At 51.6% G+C, this 19,464-nt stretch overlaps 1 protein-coding gene across 2 annotated transcripts in view; it reads right to left on the bottom strand.

The window, feature by feature from the left end:
- Window positions 1–19,464, bottom strand: part of LOC106575832 (serine/threonine-protein kinase 24) — a 445,978-nt gene that overhangs the window by 61,542 nt on the left and 364,972 nt on the right. For both annotated transcript variants that reach the window (XM_082963783.1, XM_082963784.1), the window contains exons 5-8: window positions 17,694–17,851; window positions 17,238–17,423; window positions 16,581–16,732; window positions 15,069–15,255 (exon numbers count right to left, since the gene is read on the bottom strand). In XM_082963783.1, the coding sequence (XP_082819909.1) occupies window positions 15,069–15,255; window positions 16,581–16,732; window positions 17,238–17,423; window positions 17,694–17,851 (683 nt within the window). The remainder of the gene's footprint in view (window positions 1–15,068; window positions 15,256–16,580; window positions 16,733–17,237; window positions 17,424–17,693; window positions 17,852–19,464) is intronic.

Genomic DNA, 19,464 nt, shown 5'->3' with positions numbered 1-19,464 from the left:
GTGTGGCGACTGACAGCACACAGACAGTATGCTGTAGCAGGGTAGTGTGGTGACTGACAGACAGCAGACAGACAGTATGTTGTAGCAGGGTAGTGTGGTGACTGGCAGACAGCAGACAAACAGTATGCTGTAGCAGGGTAGTGTGGTCACTGGCAGACAGCAGACAGACAGTATGCTGTAACAGGGTAGTGTGGTGACTGGCAGACAGCAGACAGACAGTATGTTGTAGCAGGGTAGTGTGGTGACTGGCAGCAGACAGACAGTAAGCTGTAGCAGGGTAGTGTGGTGACTGACAGACAGCAGACAGACAGTATGCTGTAGCAGGGTAGTGTGGTGAGACAGGAGACAGACAGTATGCTGTTGCAGGGTAGTGTGGTGACAGACAGCAGACAGACAGTATTCTGTAGCAGGGTAGTGTGGTGACTGGCAGCAGACAGACAGTATGCTGTAGCAGGGTAGTGTGGTGACTGGCACAGACAGACAGTATGCTGTAGCAGGGTAGTGTGGTGACTGGCAGACAGCAGACAGACAGTATGTTGTAGCAGGGTAGTGTGGTGACTGGCAGCAGACAGACAGTAAGCTGCAGCAGGGTAGTGTGGTGACTGACAGACAGCAGACAGACAGTATGCTGTAGCAGGGTAGTGTGGTGAGACAGGAGACAGACAGTATGCTGTAGCAGGGTAGTGTGGTGACTGACAGCAGACAGACAGTATGTTGCAGCAGTGTAGTGTGGTGACAGACAGCAGACAGACAGTATGTTGTAGCAGGGTAGTGTGGCGACTGACAGCACACAGACAGTATGCTGTAGCAGGGTAGTGTGGTGACTGACAGACAGCAGACAGACAGTATGTTGTAGCAGGGTAGTGTGGTGACTGGCAGACAGCAGACAAACAGTATGCTGTAGCAGGGTAGTGTGGTCACTGGCAGACAGCAGACAGACAGTGTGCTGTAGCAGGGTAGTGTGGTGACTGGCAGACAGCAGACAGACAGTATGTTGTAGCAGGGTAGTGTGGTGACTGGCAGCAGACAGACAGTAAGCTGTAGCAGGGTAGTGTGGTGACTGACAGACAGCAGACAGACAGTATGCTGTAGCAGGGTAGTGTGGTGAGACAGGAGACAAACAATATGCTGTTGCAGGGTAGTGTGGTGACAGACAGCAGACAGACAGTATTCTGTAGCAGGGTAGTGTGGTGACTGGCACAGACAGACAGTATGCTGTAGCAGGGTAGTGTGGTGACTGACAGCAGACAGACAGTATGTTGTAGCAGGGTAGTGTGGTGACAGACAGCAGACAGACAGTATGTTGTAGCAGGGTAGTGTGGTGACAGACAGCAGACAGACAGTATGTTGTAGCAGGGTGGTGTGGTGACTGACAGCAGACAGACAGTATGCTGTAGCAGGGTAGTGTGGTGACTGACAGACAGCAGACAGACAGTATGTTGTAGCAGGGTAGTGTGGTGACTGGCAGACAGCAGACAGACAGTATGCTGTAGCAGGGTAGTGTAGTTACTGGCAGACAGCAGATAGACAGTATGTTGTAGCAGGGTAGTGTGGTGACTGGCAGACAGACAGTATGTTGTAGCAGGGTAGTGTGGTGACTGGCAGACAGCAGACAGACAGTATGCTGTAGCAGGGTAGTGTGGTGACAGACAGCAGACAGACAGTATGTTGTAGCAGGGTAGTGTGGTGACTGGCAGCAGACAGACAGTATGCTGTAGCAGGGTAGTGTGGTGACTGACAGACAGCCAGTATGTTGTAGCAGGGTAGTGTGGTGACTGGCAGACAGCAGACAAACAGTATGCTGTAGCAGGGTAGTGTGGTCACTGGCAGACAGCAGACAGACAGTATGCTGTAGTAGGGTAGTGTGGTGACTGGCAGACAGCAGACAGACAGTATGTTGTAGCAGGGTAGTGTGGTGACTGGCAGCAGATAGACAGTAAGCTGTAGCAGGGTAGTGTGGTGACTGACAGACAGCAGACAGACAGTATGCTGTAGCAGGGTAGTGTGGTGACTGACAGCAGACAGACAGTCTGTTGTAGCAGGGTAGTGTGGTGACTTACAGACAGCAGACAGACAGTATGTTGTAGCAGGGTAGTGTGGTGACTGGCAGACAGCAGACAGACAGTATGTTGTAGCAAGGTAGTGTGGTGACTGGCAGACAGCAGACAGACAGTATGTTGTAGCAGGGTAGTGTGGTGACTGGCAGACAGCAGACAGACAGTATGCTGTAGCAGGGTAGTGTGGTGACTGGCAGACAGCAGACAGACAGTATGTTGTAGCAGGGTAGTGTGGTGACTGGCAGCAGACAGACAGTATGCTGTAGCAGGGTAGTGTGGTGACTGACAGACAGCAGACAGACAGTATGCTGCAGCAGGGTAGTGTGGTGACTGGCAGCAGACAGACAGTATGCTGTAGCAGGGTAGTGTGGTGACAGACAGCAGACAGACAGCATGTTGTAGCAGGGTAGTGTGGTGTCTGACAGACAGCAGACAGACAGTATGTTGTAGCAGGGTAGTGTGGTGACTGGCAGACAGACAGTATGTTGTAGCAGGGTAGTGTGGTGACTGGCAGACAGCAGACAGACAGTATGCTGTAGCAGGGTAGTGTGGTGACAGACAGCAGACAGACAGTATGCTGTAGCAGGGTAGTGTGGTGACTGGCAGACAGCAGACAGACAGTATGCTGTAGCAGGGTAGTGTGGTGACAGACAGCAGACAGACAGTATGTTGTAGCAGGGTAGTGTGGTGACTGGCAGCAGACAGACAGTATGCTGTAGCAGGGTAGTGTGGTGACTGACAGACAGCCAGTATGTTGTAGCAGGGTAGTGTGGTGACTGGCAGACAGCAGACAAACAGTATGCTGTAGCAGGGTAGTTTGGTCACTGGCAGACAGCAGACAGACAGTATGCTGTAGTAGGGTAGTGTGGTGACTGGCAGACAGCAGACAGACAGTATGTTGTAGCAGGGTAGTGTGGTGACTGGCAGCAGACAGACAGTAAGCTGTAGCAGGGTAGTGTGGTGACTGACAGACAGCAGACAGACAGTATGCTGTAGCAGGGTAGTGTGGTGAGACAGGAGACAGACAGTATGCTGTTGCAGGGTAGTGTGGTGACAGACAGCAGACAGACAGTATTCTGTAGCAGGGTAGTGTGGTGACTGGCAGCAGACAGACAGTATGCTGTAGCAGGGTAGTGTGGTGACTGGCACAGACAGACAGTATGCTGTAGCAGGGTAGTGTGGTGACTGGCAGACAGCAGACAGACAGTATGTTGTAGCAGGGTAGTGTGGTGACTGGCAGCAGACAGACAGTAAGCTGCAGCAGGGTAGTGTGGTGACTGACAGACAGCAGACAGACAGTATGCTGTAGCAGGGTAGTGTGGTGAGACAGGAGACAGACAGTATGCTGTAGCAGGGTAGTGTGGTGACTGACAGCAGACAGACAGTATGTTGCAGCAGTGTAGTGTGGTGACAGACAGCAGACAGACAGTATGTTGTAGCAGGGTAGTGTGGCGACTGACAGCACACAGACAGTATGCTGTAGCAGGGTAGTGTGGTGACTGACAGACAGCAGACAGACAGTATGTTGTAGCAGGGTAGTGTGGTGACTGGCAGACAGCAGACAAACAGTATGCTGTAGCAGGGTAGTGTGGTCACTGGCAGACAGCAGACAGACAGTGTGCTGTAGCAGGGTAGTGTGGTGACTGGCAGACAGCAGACAGACAGTATGTTGTAGCAGGGTAGTGTGGTGACTGGCAGCAGACAGACAGTAAGCTGTAGCAGGGTAGTGTGGTGACTGACAGACAGCAGACAGACAGTATGCTGTAGCAGGGTAGTGTGGTGAGACAGGAGACAAACAATATGCTGTTGCAGGGTAGTGTGGTGACAGACAGCAGACAGACAGTATTCTGTAGCAGGGTAGTGTGGTGACTGGCACAGACAGACAGTATGCTGTAGCAGGGTAGTGTGGTGACTGACAGCAGACAGACAGTATGTTGTAGCAGGGTAGTGTGGTGACAGACAGCAGACAGACAGTATGTTGTAGCAGGGTAGTGTGGTGACAGACAGCAGACAGACAGTATGTTGTAGCAGGGTGGTGTGGTGACTGACAGCAGACAGACAGTATGCTGTAGCAGGGTAGTGTGGTGACTGACAGACAGCAGACAGACAGTATGTTGTAGCAGGGTAGTGTGGTGACTGGCAGACAGCAGACAGACAGTATGCTGTAGCAGGGTAGTGTAGTGACTGGCAGACAGCAGATAGACAGTATGTTGTAGCAGGGTAGTGTGGTGACTGGCAGACAGACAGTATGTTGTAGCAGGGTAGTGTGGTGACTGGCAGACAGCAGACAGACAGTATGCTGTAGCAGGGTAGTGTGGTGACAGACAGCAGACAGACAGTATGTTGTAGCAGGGTAGTGTGGTGACTGGCAGCAGACAGACAGTATGCTGTAGCAGGGTAGTGTGGTGACTGACAGACAGCCAGTATGTTGTAGCAGGGTAGTGTGGTGACTGGCAGACAGCAGACAAACAGTATGCTGTAGCAGGGTAGTGTGGTCACTGGCAGACAGCAGACAGACAGTATGCTGTAGTAGGGTAGTGTGGTGACTGGCAGACAGCAGACAGACAGTATGTTGTAGCAGGGTAGTGTGGTGACTGGCAGCAGATAGACAGTAAGCTGTAGCAGGGTAGTGTGGTGACTGACAGACAGCAGACAGACAGTATGCTGTAGCAGGGTAGTGTGGTGACTGACAGCAGACAGACAGTCTGTTGTAGCAGGGTAGTGTGGTGACTTACAGACAGCAGACAGACAGTATGTTGTAGCAGGGTAGTGTGGTGACTGGCAGACAGCAGACAGACAGTATGTTGTAGCAAGGTAGTGTGGTGACTGGCAGACAGCAGACAGACAGTATGTTGTAGCAGGGTAGTGTGGTGACTGGCAGACAGCAGACAGACAGTATGCTGTAGCAGGGTAGTGTGGTGACTGGCAGACAGCAGACAGACAGTATGTTGTAGCAGGGTAGTGTGGTGACTGGCAGCAGACAGACAGTATGCTGTAGCAGGGTAGTGTGGTGACTGACAGACAGCAGACAGACAGTATGCTGCAGCAGGGTAGTGTGGTGACTGGCAGCAGACAGACAGTATGCTGTAGCAGGGTAGTGTGGTGACAGACAGCAGACAGACAGCATGTTGTAGCAGGGTAGTGTGGTGTCTGACAGACAGCAGACAGACAGTATGTTGTAGCAGGGTAGTGTGGTGACTGGCAGACAGACAGTATGTTGTAGCAGGGTAGTGTGGTGACTGGCAGACAGCAGACAGACAGTATGCTGTAGCAGGGTAGTGTGGTGACAGACAGCAGACAGACAGTATGCTGTAGCAGGGTAGTGTGGTGACTGGCAGACAGCAGACAGACAGTATGCTGTAGCAGGGTAGTGTGGTGACAGACAGCAGACAGACAGTATGTTGTAGCAGGGTAGTGTGGTGACTGGCAGCAGACAGACAGTATGCTGTAGCAGGGTAGTGTGGTGACTGACAGACAGCCAGTATGTTGTAGCAGGGTAGTGTGGTGACTGGCAGACAGCAGACAAACAGTATGCTGTAGCAGGGTAGTGTGGTCACTGGCAGACAGCAGACAGACAGTATGCTGTAGTAGGGTAGTGTGGTGACTGGCAGACAGCAGACAGACAGTATGTTGTAGCAGGGTAGTGTGGTGACTGGCAGCAGATAGACAGTAAGCTGTAGCAGGGTAGTGTGGTGACTGACAGACAGCAGACAGACAGTATGCTGTAGCAGGGTAGTGTGGTGACTGACAGCAGACAGACAGTATGTTGTAGCAGGGTAGTGTGGTGACTTACAGACAGCAGACAGACAGTATGTTGTAGCAGGGTAGTGTGGTGACTGGCAGACAGCAGACAGACAGTATGTTGTAGCAAGGTAGTGTGGTGACTGGCAGACAGCAGACAGACAGTATGTTGTAGCAGGGTAGTGTGGTGACTGGCAGACAGCAGACAGACAGTATGCTGTAGCAGGGTAGTGTGGTGACTGGCAGACAGCAGACAGACAGTATGTTGTAGCAGGGTAGTGTGGTGACTGGCAGCAGACAGACAGTATGCTGTAGCAGGGTAGTGTGGTGACTGACAGACAGCAGACAGACAGTATGCTGCAGCAGGGTAGTGTGGTGACTGGCAGCAGACAGACAGTATGCTGTAGCAGGGTAGTGTGGTGACAGACAGCAGACAGACAGCATGTTGTAGCAGGGTAGTGTGGTGTCTGACAGACAGCAGACAGACAGTATGTTGTAGCAGGGTAGTGTGGTGACTGGCAGACAGACAGTATGTTGTAGCAGGGTAGTGTGGTGACTGGCAGACAGCAGACAGACAGTATGCTGTAGCAGGGTAGTGTGGTGACAGACAGCAGACAGACAGTATGCTGTAGCAGGGTAGTGTGGTGACAGACAGCAGACAGACAGTATGTTGTAGCAGGGTAGTGTGGTGACTGGCAGCAGACAGACAGTATGCTGTAGCAGGGTAGTGTAGTGACTGGCAGCAGACAGACAGTATGCTGTAGCAGGGTAGTGTGGTGACTGACAGCAAACAGACAGTATGTTGTAGCAGGGTAGTGTGGTGACTGGCAGCAGACAGACAGTATGCTGTAGCAGGGTAGTGTGGTGACTGACAGACAGCCAGTATGTTGTAGCAGGGTAGTGTGGTGACTGGCAGACAGCAGACAAACAGTATGCTGTAGCAGGGTAGTGTGGTCACTGGCAGACAGCAGACAGACAGTATGCTGTAGTAGGGTAGTGTGGTGACTGGCAGACAGCAGACAGACAGTATGTTGTAGCAGGGTAGTGTGGTGACTGGCAGCAGATAGACAGTAAGCTGTAGCAGGGTAGTGTGGTGACTGACAGACAGCAGACAGACAGTATGCTGTAGCAGGGTAGTGTGGTGACTGACAGCAGACAGACAGTCTGTTGTAGCAGGGTAGTGTGGTGACTTACAGACAGCAGACAGACAGTATGTTGTAGCAGGGTAGTGTGGTGACTGGCAGACAGCAGACAGACAGTATGTTGTAGCAAGGTAGTGTGGTGACTGGCAGACAGCAGACAGACAGTATGTTGTAGCAGGGTAGTGTGGTGACTGGCAGACAGCAGACAGACAGTATGCTGTAGCAGGGTAGTGTGGTGACTGGCAGACAGCAGACAGACAGTATGTTGTAGCAGGGTAGTGTGGTGACTGGCAGCAGACAGACAGTATGCTGTAGCAGGGTAGTGTGGTGACTGACAGACAGCAGACAGACAGTATGCTGCAGCAGGGTAGTGTGGTGACTGGCAGCAGACAGACAGTATGCTGTAGCAGGGTAGTGTGGTGACAGACAGCAGACAGACAGCATGTTGTAGCAGGGTAGTGTGGTGTCTGACAGACAGCAGACAGACAGTATGTTGTAGCAGGGTAGTGTGGTGACTGGCAGACAGACAGTATGTTGTAGCAGGGTAGTGTGGTGACTGGCAGACAGCAGACAGACAGTATGCTGTAGCAGGGTAGTGTGGTGACAGACAGCAGACAGACAGTATGCTGTAGCAGGGTAGTGTGGTGACTGGCAGACAGCAGACAGACAGTATGCTGTAGCAGGGTAGTGTGGTGACAGACAGCAGACAGACAGTATGTTGTAGCAGGGTAGTGTGGTGACTGGCAGCAGACAGACAGTATGCTGTAGCAGGGTAGTGTGGTGACTGACAGACAGCCAGTATGTTGTAGCAGGGTAGTGTGGTGACTGGCAGACAGCAGACAAACAGTATGCTGTAGCAGGGTAGTGTGGTCACTGGCAGACAGCAGACAGACAGTATGCTGTAGTAGGGTAGTGTGGTGACTGGCAGACAGCAGACAGACAGTATGTTGTAGCAGGGTAGTGTGGTGACTGGCAGCAGATAGACAGTAAGCTGTAGCAGGGTAGTGTGGTGACTGACAGACAGCAGACAGACAGTATGCTGTAGCAGGGTAGTGTGGTGACTGACAGCAGACAGACAGTATGTTGTAGCAGGGTAGTGTGGTGACTTACAGACAGCAGACAGACAGTATGTTGTAGCAGGGTAGTGTGGTGACTGGCAGACAGCAGACAGACAGTATGTTGTAGCAAGGTAGTGTGGTGACTGGCAGACAGCAGACAGACAGTATGTTGTAGCAGGGTAGTGTGGTGACTGGCAGACAGCAGACAGACAGTATGCTGTAGCAGGGTAGTGTGGTGACTGGCAGACAGCAGACAGACAGTATGTTGTAGCAGGGTAGTGTGGTGACTGGCAGCAGACAGACAGTATGCTGTAGCAGGGTAGTGTGGTGACTGACAGACAGCAGACAGACAGTATGCTGCAGCAGGGTAGTGTGGTGACTGGCAGCAGACAGACAGTATGCTGTAGCAGGGTAGTGTGGTGACAGACAGCAGACAGACAGCATGTTGTAGCAGGGTAGTGTGGTGTCTGACAGACAGCAGACAGACAGTATGTTGTAGCAGGGTAGTGTGGTGACTGGCAGACAGACAGTATGTTGTAGCAGGGTAGTGTGGTGACTGGCAGACAGCAGACAGACAGTATGCTGTAGCAGGGTAGTGTGGTGACAGACAGCAGACAGACAGTATGCTGTAGCAGGGTAGTGTGGTGACAGACAGCAGACAGACAGTATGTTGTAGCAGGGTAGTGTGGTGACTGGCAGCAGACAGACAGTATGCTGTAGCAGGGTAGTGTAGTGACTGGCAGCAGACAGACAGTATGCTGTAGCAGGGTAGTGTGGTGACTGACAGCAAACAGACAGTATGTTGTAGCAGGGTAGTGTGGCGACTGACAGCAGACAGACAGTATGCTGTAGCAGGGTAGTGTGGTGACTGACAGACAGCAGACAGACAGTATGTTGTAGCAGGGTAGTGTGGTGACTGGCAGACAGCAGACAAACAGTATGCTGTAGCAGGGTAGTGTGGTCACTGGCAGACAGCAGACAGACAGTATGCTGTAGTAGGGTAGTGTGGTGACTGGCAGACAGCAGACAGACAGTATGTTGTAGCAGGGTAGTGTGGTGACTGGCAGCAGATAGACAGTAAGCTGTAGCAGGGTAGTGTGGTGACTGGCAGACAGCAGACAGACAGTATGTTGTAGCAGGGTAGTGTGGTGACTGGCAGACAGCAGACAGACCGTATGTTGTAGCAGGGTAGTGTGGTGACTGGCAGACAGCAGACAGACAGTATGCTGTAGCAGGGTAGTGTAGTGACTGGCAGACAGCAGACAGACAGTATGTTGTAGCAGGGTAGTGTGGTGACTGACAGCAGACAGACAGTATGCTGTAGCAGGGTAGTGTGGTCACTGGCAGACAGCAGACAGACAGTATGCTGTAGTAGGGTAGTGTGGTGACTGGCAGACAGCAGACAGACAGTATGTTGTAGCAGGGTAGTGTGGTGACTGGCAGACAGCAGACAGACAGTATGTTGTAGCAGGGTAGTGTGGTGACTGGCAGACAGCAGACAGACAGTATGTTGTAGCAGGGTAGTGTGGTGACTGACAGCAGACAGACAGTATGCTGTAGCAGGGTAGTGTGGTGACTGGCAGACAGCAGTCAGACAGTATGTTGTAGCAGGGTAGTGTGGTGACTGGCAGCAGACAGACAGCATGTTGTAGCAGGGTAGTGTGGTGTCTGACAGACAGCAGACAGACAGTATGCTGTAGCAGGGTAGTGTGGTGACTGACAGCAGAGAGACAGTATGTTGTAGCAGGGTAGTGTGGTGACTGACAGCAGTCAGACAGTATGTTGTAGCTGGGTAGTGTGGTGACTGGCAGCAGACAGACAGTATGCTGTAGCAGGGTAGTGTGGTGACTGGCAGACAGCAGACAAACAGTATGCTGTAGCAGGGTAGTGTGGTCACTGGCAGACAGCAGACAGACAGTGTGCTGTAGCAGGGTAGTGTGGTGACTGGCAGACAGCAGACAGACAGTATGTTGTAGCAGGGTAGTGTGGTGACTGGCAGCAGACAGACAGTAAGCTGTAGCAGGGTAGTGTGGTGACTGACAGACAGCAGACAGACAGTATGCTGTAGCAGGGTAGTGTGGTGAGACAGGAGACAAACAATATGCTGTTGCAGGGTAGTGTGGTGACAGACAGCAGACAGACAGTATTCTGTAGCAGGGTAGTGTGGTGACTGGCACAGACAGACAGTATGCTGTAGCAGGGTAGTGTGGTGACTGACAGCAGACAGACAGTATGTTGTAGCAGGGTAGTGTGGTGACAGACAGCAGACAGACAGTATGTTGTAGCAGGGTGGTGTGGTGACTGACAGCAGACAGACAGTATGCTGTAGCAGGGTAGTGTGGTGACTGACAGACAGCAGACAGACAGTATGTTGTAGCAGGGTAGTGTGGTGACTGGCAGACAGCAGACAGACAGTATGCTGTAGCAGGGTAGTGTAGTGACTGGCAGACAGCAGACAGACAGTATGTTGTAGCAGGGTAGTGTGGTGACTGGCAGACAGACAGTATGTTGTAGCAGGGTAGTGTGGTGACTGGCAGACAGCAGACAGACAGTATGCTGTAGCAGGGTAGTGTGGTGACAGACAGCAGACAGACAGTATGTTGTAGCAGGGTAGTGTGGTGACTGGCAGCAGACAGACAGTATGCTGTAGCAGGGTAGTGTGGTGACTGACAGACAGCCAGTATGTTGTAGCAGGGTAGTGTGGTGACTGGCAGACAGCAGACAAACAGTATGCTGTAGCAGGGTAGTGTGGTCACTGGCAGACAGCAGACAGACAGTATGCTGTAGTAGGGTAGTGTGGTGACTGGCAGACAGCAGACAGACAGTATGTTGTAGCAGGGTAGTGTGGTGACTGGCAGCAGATAGACAGTAAGCTGTAGCAGGGTAGTGTGGTGACTGACAGACAGCAGACAGACAGTATGCTGTAGCAGGGTAGTGTGGTGACTGACAGCAGACAGACAGTCTGTTGTAGCAGGGTAGTGTGGTGACTTACAGACAGCAGACAGACAGTATGTTGTAGCAGGGTAGTGTGGTGACTGGCAGACAGCAGACAGACAGTATGTTGTAGCAAGGTAGTGTGGTGACTGGCAGACAGCAGACAGACAGTATGTTGTAGCAGGGTAGTGTGGTGACTGGCAGACAGCAGACAGACAGTATGCTGTAGCAGGGTAGTGTGGTGACTGGCAGACAGCAGACAGACAGTATGTTGTAGCAGGGTAGTGTGGTGACTGGCAGCAGACAGACAGTATGCTGTAGCAGGGTAGTGTGGTGACTGACAGACAGCAGACAGACAGTATGCTGCAGCAGGGTAGTGTGGTGACTGGCAGCAGACAGACAGTATGCTGTAGCAGGGTAGTGTGGTGACAGACAGCAGACAGACAGCATGTTGTAGCAGGGTAGTGTGGTGTCTGACAGACAGCAGACAGACAGTATGTTGTAGCAGGGTAGTGTGGTGACTGGCAGACAGACAGTATGTTGTAGCAGGGTAGTGTGGTGACTGGCAGACAGCAGACAGACAGTATGCTGTAGCAGGGTAGTGTGGTGACAGACAGCAGACAGACAGTATGCTGTAGCAGGGTAGTGTGGTGACTGGCAGACAGCAGACAGACAGTATGCTGTAGCAGGGTAGTGTGGTGACAGACAGCAGACAGACAGTATGTTGTAGCAGGGTAGTGTGGTGACTGGCAGCAGACAGACAGTATGCTGTAGCAGGGTAGTGTGGTGACTGACAGACAGCCAGTATGTTGTAGCAGGGTAGTGTGGTGACTGGCAGACAGCAGACAAACAGTATGCTGTAGCAGGGTAGTGTGGTCACTGGCAGACAGCAGACAGACAGTATGCTGTAGTAGGGTAGTGTGGTGACTGGCAGACAGCAGACAGACAGTATGTTGTAGCAGGGTAGTGTGGTGACTGGCAGCAGATAGACAGTAAGCTGTAGCAGGGTAGTGTGGTGACTGACAGACAGCAGACAGACAGTATGCTGTAGCAGGGTAGTGTGGTGACTGACAGCAGACAGACAGTATGTTGTAGCAGGGTAGTGTGGTGACTTACAGACAGCAGACAGACAGTATGTTGTAGCAGGGTAGTGTGGTGACTGGCAGACAGCAGACAGACAGTATGTTGTAGCAAGGTAGTGTGGTGACTGGCAGACAGCAGACAGACAGTATGTTGTAGCAGGGTAGTGTGGTGACTGGCAGACAGCAGACAGACAGTATGCTGTAGCAGGGTAGTGTGGTGACTGGCAGACAGCAGACAGACAGTATGTTGTAGCAGGGTAGTGTGGTGACTGGCAGCAGACAGACAGTATGCTGTAGCAGGGTAGTGTGGTGACTGACAGACAGCAGACAGACAGTATGCTGCAGCAGGGTAGTGTGGTGACTGGCAGCAGACAGACAGTATGCTTTAGCAGGGTAGTGTGGTGACAGACAGCAGACAGACAGCATGTTGTAGCAGGGTAGTGTGGTGTCTGACAGACAGCAGACAGACAGTATGTTGTAGCAGGGTAGTGTGGTGACTGGCAGACAGACAGTATGTTGTAGCAGGGTAGTGTGGTGACTGGCAGACAGCAGACAGACAGTATGCTGTAGCAGGGTAGTGTGGTGACAGACAGCAGACAGACAGTATGCTGTAGCAGGGTAGTGTGGTGACAGACAGCAGACAGACAGTATGTTGTAGCAGGGTAGTGTGGTGACTGGCAGCAGACAGACAGTATGCTGTAGCAGGGTAGTGTAGTGACTGGCAGCAGACAGACAGTATGCTGTAGCAGGGTAGTGTGGTGACTGACAGCAAACAGACAGTATGTTGTAGCAGGGTAGTGTGGCGACTGACAGCAGACAGACAGTATGCTGTAGCAGGGTAGTGTGGTGACTGACAGACAGCAGACAGACAGTATGTTGTAGCAGGGTAGTGTGGTCACTGGCAGACAGCAGACAGACAGTATGCTGTAGTAGGGTAGTGTGGTGACTGGCAGACAGCAGACAGACAGTATGTTGTAGCAGGGTAGTGTGGTGACTGGCAGCAGATAGACAGTAAGCTGTAGCAGGGTAGTGTGGTGACTGGCAGACAGCAGACAGACAGTATGTTGTAGCAGGGTAGTGTGGTGACTGGCAGACAGCAGACAGACCGTATGTTGTAGCAGGGTAGTGTGGTGACTGGCAGACAGCAGACAGACAGTATGCTGTAGCAGGGTAGTGTAGTGACTGGCAGACAGCAGACAGACAGTATGTTGTAGCAGGGTAGTGTGGTGACTGACAGCAGACAGACAGTATGCTGTAGCAGGGTAGTGTGGTCACTGGCAGACAGCAGACAGACAGTATGCTGTAGTAGGGTAGTGTGGTGACTGGCAGACAGCAGACAGACAGTATGTTGTAGCAGGGTAGTGTGGTGACTGGCAGACAGCAGACAGACAGTATGTTGTAGCAGGGTAGTGTGGTGACTGGCAGACAGCAGACAGACAGTATGTTGTAGCAGGGTAGTGTGGTGACTGACAGCAGACAGACAGTATGCTGTAGCAGGGTAGTGTGGTGACTGGCAGACAGCAGTCAGACAGTATGTTGTAGCAGGGTAGTGTGGTGACTGGCAGCAGACAGACAGCATGTTGTAGCAGGGTAGTGTGGTGTCTGACAGACAGCAGACAGACAGTATGCTGTAGCAGGGTAGTGTGGTGACTGACAGCAGACAGACAGTATGTTGTAGCAGGGTAGTGTGGTGACTGACAGCAGTCAGACAGTATGTTGTAGCTGGGTAGTGTGGTGACTGGCAGCAGACAGACAGTATGCTGTAGCAGGGTAGTGTGGTGACTGACAGACAGCAGACAGACAGTATGTTGTAGCAGGGTAGTGTGGTCACTGGCAGACAGCAGACAGACAGTATGCTGTAGTAGGGTAGTGTGGTGACTGGCAGACAGCAGACAGACAGTATGTTGTAGCAGGGTAGTGTGGTGACTGGCAGCAGATAGACAGTAAGCTGTAGCAGGGTAGTGTGGTGACTGGCAGACAGCAGACAGACAGTATGTTGTAGCAGGGTAGTGTGGTGACTGGCAGACAGCAGACAGACCGTATGTTGTAGCAGGGTAGTGTGGTGACTGGCAGACAGCAGACAGACAGTATGCTGTAGCAGGGTAGTGTAGTGACTGGCAGACAGCAGACAGACAGTATGTTGTAGCAGGGTAGTGTGGTGACTGACAGCAGACAGACAGTATGCTGTAGCAGGGTAGTGTGGTCACTGGCAGACAGCAGACAGACAGTATGCTGTAGTAGGGTAGTGTGGTGACTGGCAGACAGCAGACAGACAGTATGTTGTAGCAGGGTAGTGTGGTGACTGGCAGACAGCAGACAGACAGTATGTTGTAGCAGGGTAGTGTGGTGACTGGCAGACAGCAGACAGACAGTATGTTGTAGCAGGGTAGTGTGGTGACTGACAGCAGACAGACAGTATGCTGTAGCAGGGTAGTGTGGTGACTGGCAGACAGCAGTCAGACAGTATGTTGTAGCAGGGTAGTGTGGTGACTGGCAGCAGACAGACAGCATGTTGTAGCAGGGTAGTGTGGTGTCTGACAGACAGCAGACAGACAGTATGCTGTAGCAGGGTAGTGTGGTGACTGACAGCAGACAGACAGTATGTTGTAGCAGGGTAGTGTGGTGACTGACAGCAGTCAGACAGTATGTTGTAGCTGGGTAGTGTGGTGACTGGCAGCAGACAGACAGTATGCTGTAGCAGGGTAGTGTGGTGACTGACAGCAGACAGACAGTATGCTGTAGCAGGGTAGTGTGGTAACTGACAGCAGACAGACAGACAGTATGCTGTAGCAGGGTAGTTGGGGAAGTGGGACCTTATTTGAAACTGTGAACATCACGTTGTCTAAACAGATCGGTGAACCCAGAAGATTGAATTTTTATGCTAGAGGTGGGACAATAAATGTAATTATTTGGTTTCAGGGTTTAAGGGGAAGATTTATGTGTTCAGGAGATGTTCCTGTATATTTCCATAAACACCCAGCGGGTGATGGACAACCCCGTGGCCAGGTTGGTCGGGTTGGTCTGTCTGCGCCATGACAGCAGAGAGCTTCTTACTTCGGCCAGAGAAGGAGAGATGATGGTGGACAGGCTGGTGGAATACGGCCTCCTTGAAATGTCTCCGCTCTCCACTTCCTGTCCCTCTCCTCCGTTCTGGACTTTCTTAGGATCCTTCTCTCTGATGGTGAAGATCCAGTCATCACTCCCAAAGTTGTTCCCGCCCGACGCTTGCCCATCCTGCTCCCTGATTGGACAAGAGAGACCAGAGTCAGGAGTCCAATTGGCTCAGCGTGACTCTAGTCCTGGTTAAAGTAGTGCACTGCAAAGGGAAGAGGGTTCCATTTAGTATGCAGTCTAGGTCTGATCCTGACTTACGAGTCAGACTCGTCTGAGCTGGACTCTGCCTGCTGTCTGGTCTGATCCTGAGTTACGAGTCAGACTCGTCTGAGCTGGACTCTGTCTGCTGTCTGGTCTGATCCTGACTTACGAGTCAGACTCGTCTGAGCTGGACTCTGCCTGCTGTCTGGTCTGATGCTGACTGACGAGTCAGACTCGTCTGAGCTGGACTCTGCCTGCTGTCTGGTCTGATCCTGACTTACGAGTCAGACTCGTCTGAGCTGGACTCTGCCTGCTGTCTGGTCTGATCCTGACTTACGAGTCAGACTCGTCTGAGCTGGACTCTGTCTGCTGTCTGGTCTGATCCTGACTTACGAGTCAGACTCGTCTGAGCTGGACTCTGCCTGCTGTCTGGTCTGATGCTGACTGACGAGTCAGACTCGTCTGAGCTGGACTCTGCCTGCTGTCTGGTCTGATGCTGACTGACGAGTCAGACTCGTCTGAGCTGGACTCTGCCTGCAGTCTGGTCTGATCCTGACTTACGAGTCAGACTCGTCTGAGCTGGACTCTGCCTGCTGTCTGGTCTGATCCTGACTTACGAGTCAGACTCGTCTGAGCTGGACTCTGTCTGCTGTCTGGTCTGATCCTGACTAACGAGTCAGACTCGTCTGAGCTGGACTCTGCCTGCTGTCTGGTCTGATTCTGAGTTACGAGTCAGACTCGTCTGAGCTGGACTCTGTCTGCTGTCTGGTCTGATCCTGACTTACGAGTCAGACTCGTCTGAGCTGGACTCTGCCTGCTGTCTGGTCTGATGCTGACTGACGAGTCAGACTCGTCTGAGCTGGACTCTGCCTGCTGTCTGGTCTGATCCTGACTTACGAGTCAGACTCGTCTGAGCTGGACTCTGCCTGCTGTCTGGTCTGATCCTGACTTACGAGTCAGACTCGTCTGAGCTGGACTCTGTCTGGTCTGCTCCTGACTTACGAGTCAGACTCGTCTGAGCTGGACTCTGCCTGCTGTCTGGTCTGATCCTGACTTACGAGTCAGACTCGTCTGAGCTGGACTCTGCCTGCTGTCTAGGTCTGATCCTGACTTACGAGTCAGACTCGTCTGAGCTGGACTCTGCCTGCTGTCTGGTCTGATCCTGACTTACGAGTCAGACTCGTCTGAGCTGGACTCTGTCTGCTGTCTGAGCTGGACTCTGCCTGCAGTCTAGGTCTGATCCTGACTTACGAGTCAGACTCGTCTGAGCTGGACTCTGCCTGCTGTCTGGTCTGCTCAGCCTTCCACCTCCTGTATTTATCCACCAGCTCTGTCAGGTACGACGTCTTCTTGGCGTGACGCACAATCAGCTTGTGTTTCAACAGCTCTTTGGCAGTGGGCCTCTGCAGAGAGAGAGAGAGAGGGGGAAAGGGAAGGAGGAAAGCGGTAGGGATGAGAAGAAAAAGAAATTGTAAGCAAGGTGAGGAGCGGAGAGATCGGACTGGATACAGAGAGGGTAAAACTATACACGCACAGATACACAAATAACTTCCAAATGCTCTCTGATATTGCCAGGCCAGCAAATGGAAGTGAACTCAGTTGAAACCAGTTGAAACCAGTTAGGTTTGGGGTTTAAAAGTGTTTCCTAACAGAACACTTCAAAAGGAAGTAAAACCAGTTGAAACCAGTTGAAACCAGTTAGGTTTGGGGTTTGAAAGTGTTTCCTAACAGAACACTTCAAATGGAAGTAAAACCAGTTGAAACCAGTTGAAACCAGCTAGGTTTGGGGTTTAAAAGTGTTTCCTAACAGAACACTTCAAATGGAAGTAAAACCAGTTGAAACCAGTTAGGTTTGGGGTTTGAAAAGTGAACACTTCTGAACCTTAACTCTAAAAAAGGAACACTTACGAAGCTTGGCTCCTTGTTCAGGCAGGCCTCCACAAACTCCTTCAGGGGCTTGCTGTAGTTCCCCTCCAGGGTAGGAGGGGTGTTCTTTGGAATAAGGAACAGCACTTTCATAGGATGTAGCTCAGAGTGTGGGGGTTCTCCTTTAGCCAGCTCTATACACGTTATACCCAGGGACCAGATGTCTGCCTGCAACACACACAGGAGACAGAGAGTGAGAGAGATGTTTTCACCTTAGGACCATCCAAAATCACACCCTACTGTTTATATAATAGGAATTACTATTGACCAGAGTCCTATGGGCTAGTGTACTATATAGGGAATAGGGTGCCAATTCAGATGTAGCCCTTGTGTGGCATTTGGGATAACTTCTTTGTTGTTATATAAACAGAACTTCCTGTATGATCCCTCACCTCTCACCTCAGAGTCGTAGGCTTACTGTAACCTCTGACCTCTCACCTTACAGTCGTAGGCTGACTGCTTGATGACCTCAGGAGCCATCCAGAAGGGCGTGCCAACGAAGGTGCTGCGTTTGAGCTGGGTGTCTGTTAGCTGTCCCGCCACCCCGAAGTCTGCCAGCTTCACCTCCCCACGGTCCGACAGCAGAACGTTGGCAGCTGAGGGAGAGAAGAGAGCAGTTTGGATCACAATGAAGCCAAAGGGGGTAGGCCCGACCAGGACTCAAACCCAGATTGGAACCAGGGGGTAGGCCCGACCAGGACTCAAACCCAGAATGGAACCACGGGGGTAGGCCCGACCAGGACTCAAACCCAGAATGGAACCAGGGGTTAGGGCCGACCAGGACTCAAACCCAGAATGGAACCAGGGGGTAGGCCCGGCCAGGACTCAAACCCAGAATGGAACCGGGGGTAAGGCCCGACCAGGACTCAAACTCAGAATGGAACTGATGATGTCTCTCTGTACCTTCTACATTAACCCTGTCAGTACTGCTGATGTCTCTGTACTTTCTACATTAACCCTGTCAGTACTGCTGATGTCTCTCTGTACTTTCCACATTAACCCTGTCAGTACTGCTGATGTCTCTCTGTACCTTCTACATTAACCCTGTCAGTACTGCTGATGTCTCTCTGTACCTTCTACATTAACCCTGTCAGTACTGCTGATGTCTCTCTGTACCTTCTACATTAACCCTGTCAGTACTGCTGATGTCTCTCTGTACCTTCTACATTAATCCCTGTTAGCCCCTACTAGCATACCTGTTAGCTAGGTTAGCCCCTACTAGTATCCCTGTTAGCTAGGTTAGCCCCTACTAGTATCCCTGTTAGCTAGGTTAGCCACTACTAGTATCCCTGTTAGCTAGGTTAGCCCCAGTTAGGTTAGCCCATACTAGTATCCCTGTTAGCTTGGTTAGCCCCTACTAGTATCCCTGTTAGCTAGGTTAGCCCCTACTAGTATCCCTGTTAGCTAGGTTAGCCCCTACTAGTATCCCTGTTAGCTAGGTTAGCCCCTACTAGTATCCCTGTTAGTTAGGTTAGCCCCTACTAGTATCCCTGTTAGCTAGGTTAGCCCCTACTAGTATCCCTGTTAGCTAGGTTAGACCCTACTAGTATCCCTGTTAGTTAGGTTAGCCCCTACTAGTATCCATGTTAGCTAGGTTAGCCCCTACTAGTATCCCTGTTAGCTAGGTTAGCCCCTACTAGTATCCCTGTTAGTTAGGTTAGCCCCTACTAGTATCCATGCTAGTTAGGTTAGCCCCTACTAGTATCCATTCTAGTTAGGTTAGCCCCTACTAGTATCCCTGTTAGCTAGGTTAGCCCCTACTAGTACCACTGTTAGCTAGGTTAGCCCCAGTTAGGTTAGCCCATACTAGTATCCCTGTTAGCTTGGTTAGCCCCTACTAGTATCCCTGTTAGTGAGGTTAGCCCCTACTAGTATCCCTGTTAGCTAGGTTAGCCCCTACTAGTATCCCTGTTAGCTAGGTTAGCCCCTACTAGTATCTCTGTTAGCTAGGTTAGCCCCTACTAGTATCCCTGTTAGCTACGTTAGCCCCTACTAGTATCCCTGTTAGCTAGGTTAGCCCCTACTAGTATCCCTGTTAGCTAGGTTAGCCCCTACTAGTATCTCTGTTAGCTAGGTTAGCACCTACTAGTATCCCTGTTAGCTAGGTTAGCCCCTACTAGTATCCCTGTTAGCTAGGTTAGCCCCTACTAGTATCTCTGTTAGCTAGGTTAGCACATACTAGTATCCCTGTTAGCTAGGTTAGCCCCTA

This window comes from Salmo salar, chromosome 17, assembly GCF_965601325.2.
Source record: "Salmo salar chromosome 17, fSalSal1, whole genome shotgun sequence".
NCBI classification, from domain to species: Eukaryota; Metazoa; Chordata; class Actinopteri; order Salmoniformes; family Salmonidae; genus Salmo; species Salmo salar.
This window is presented reverse-complemented; position numbering and strand designations above follow the sequence as displayed.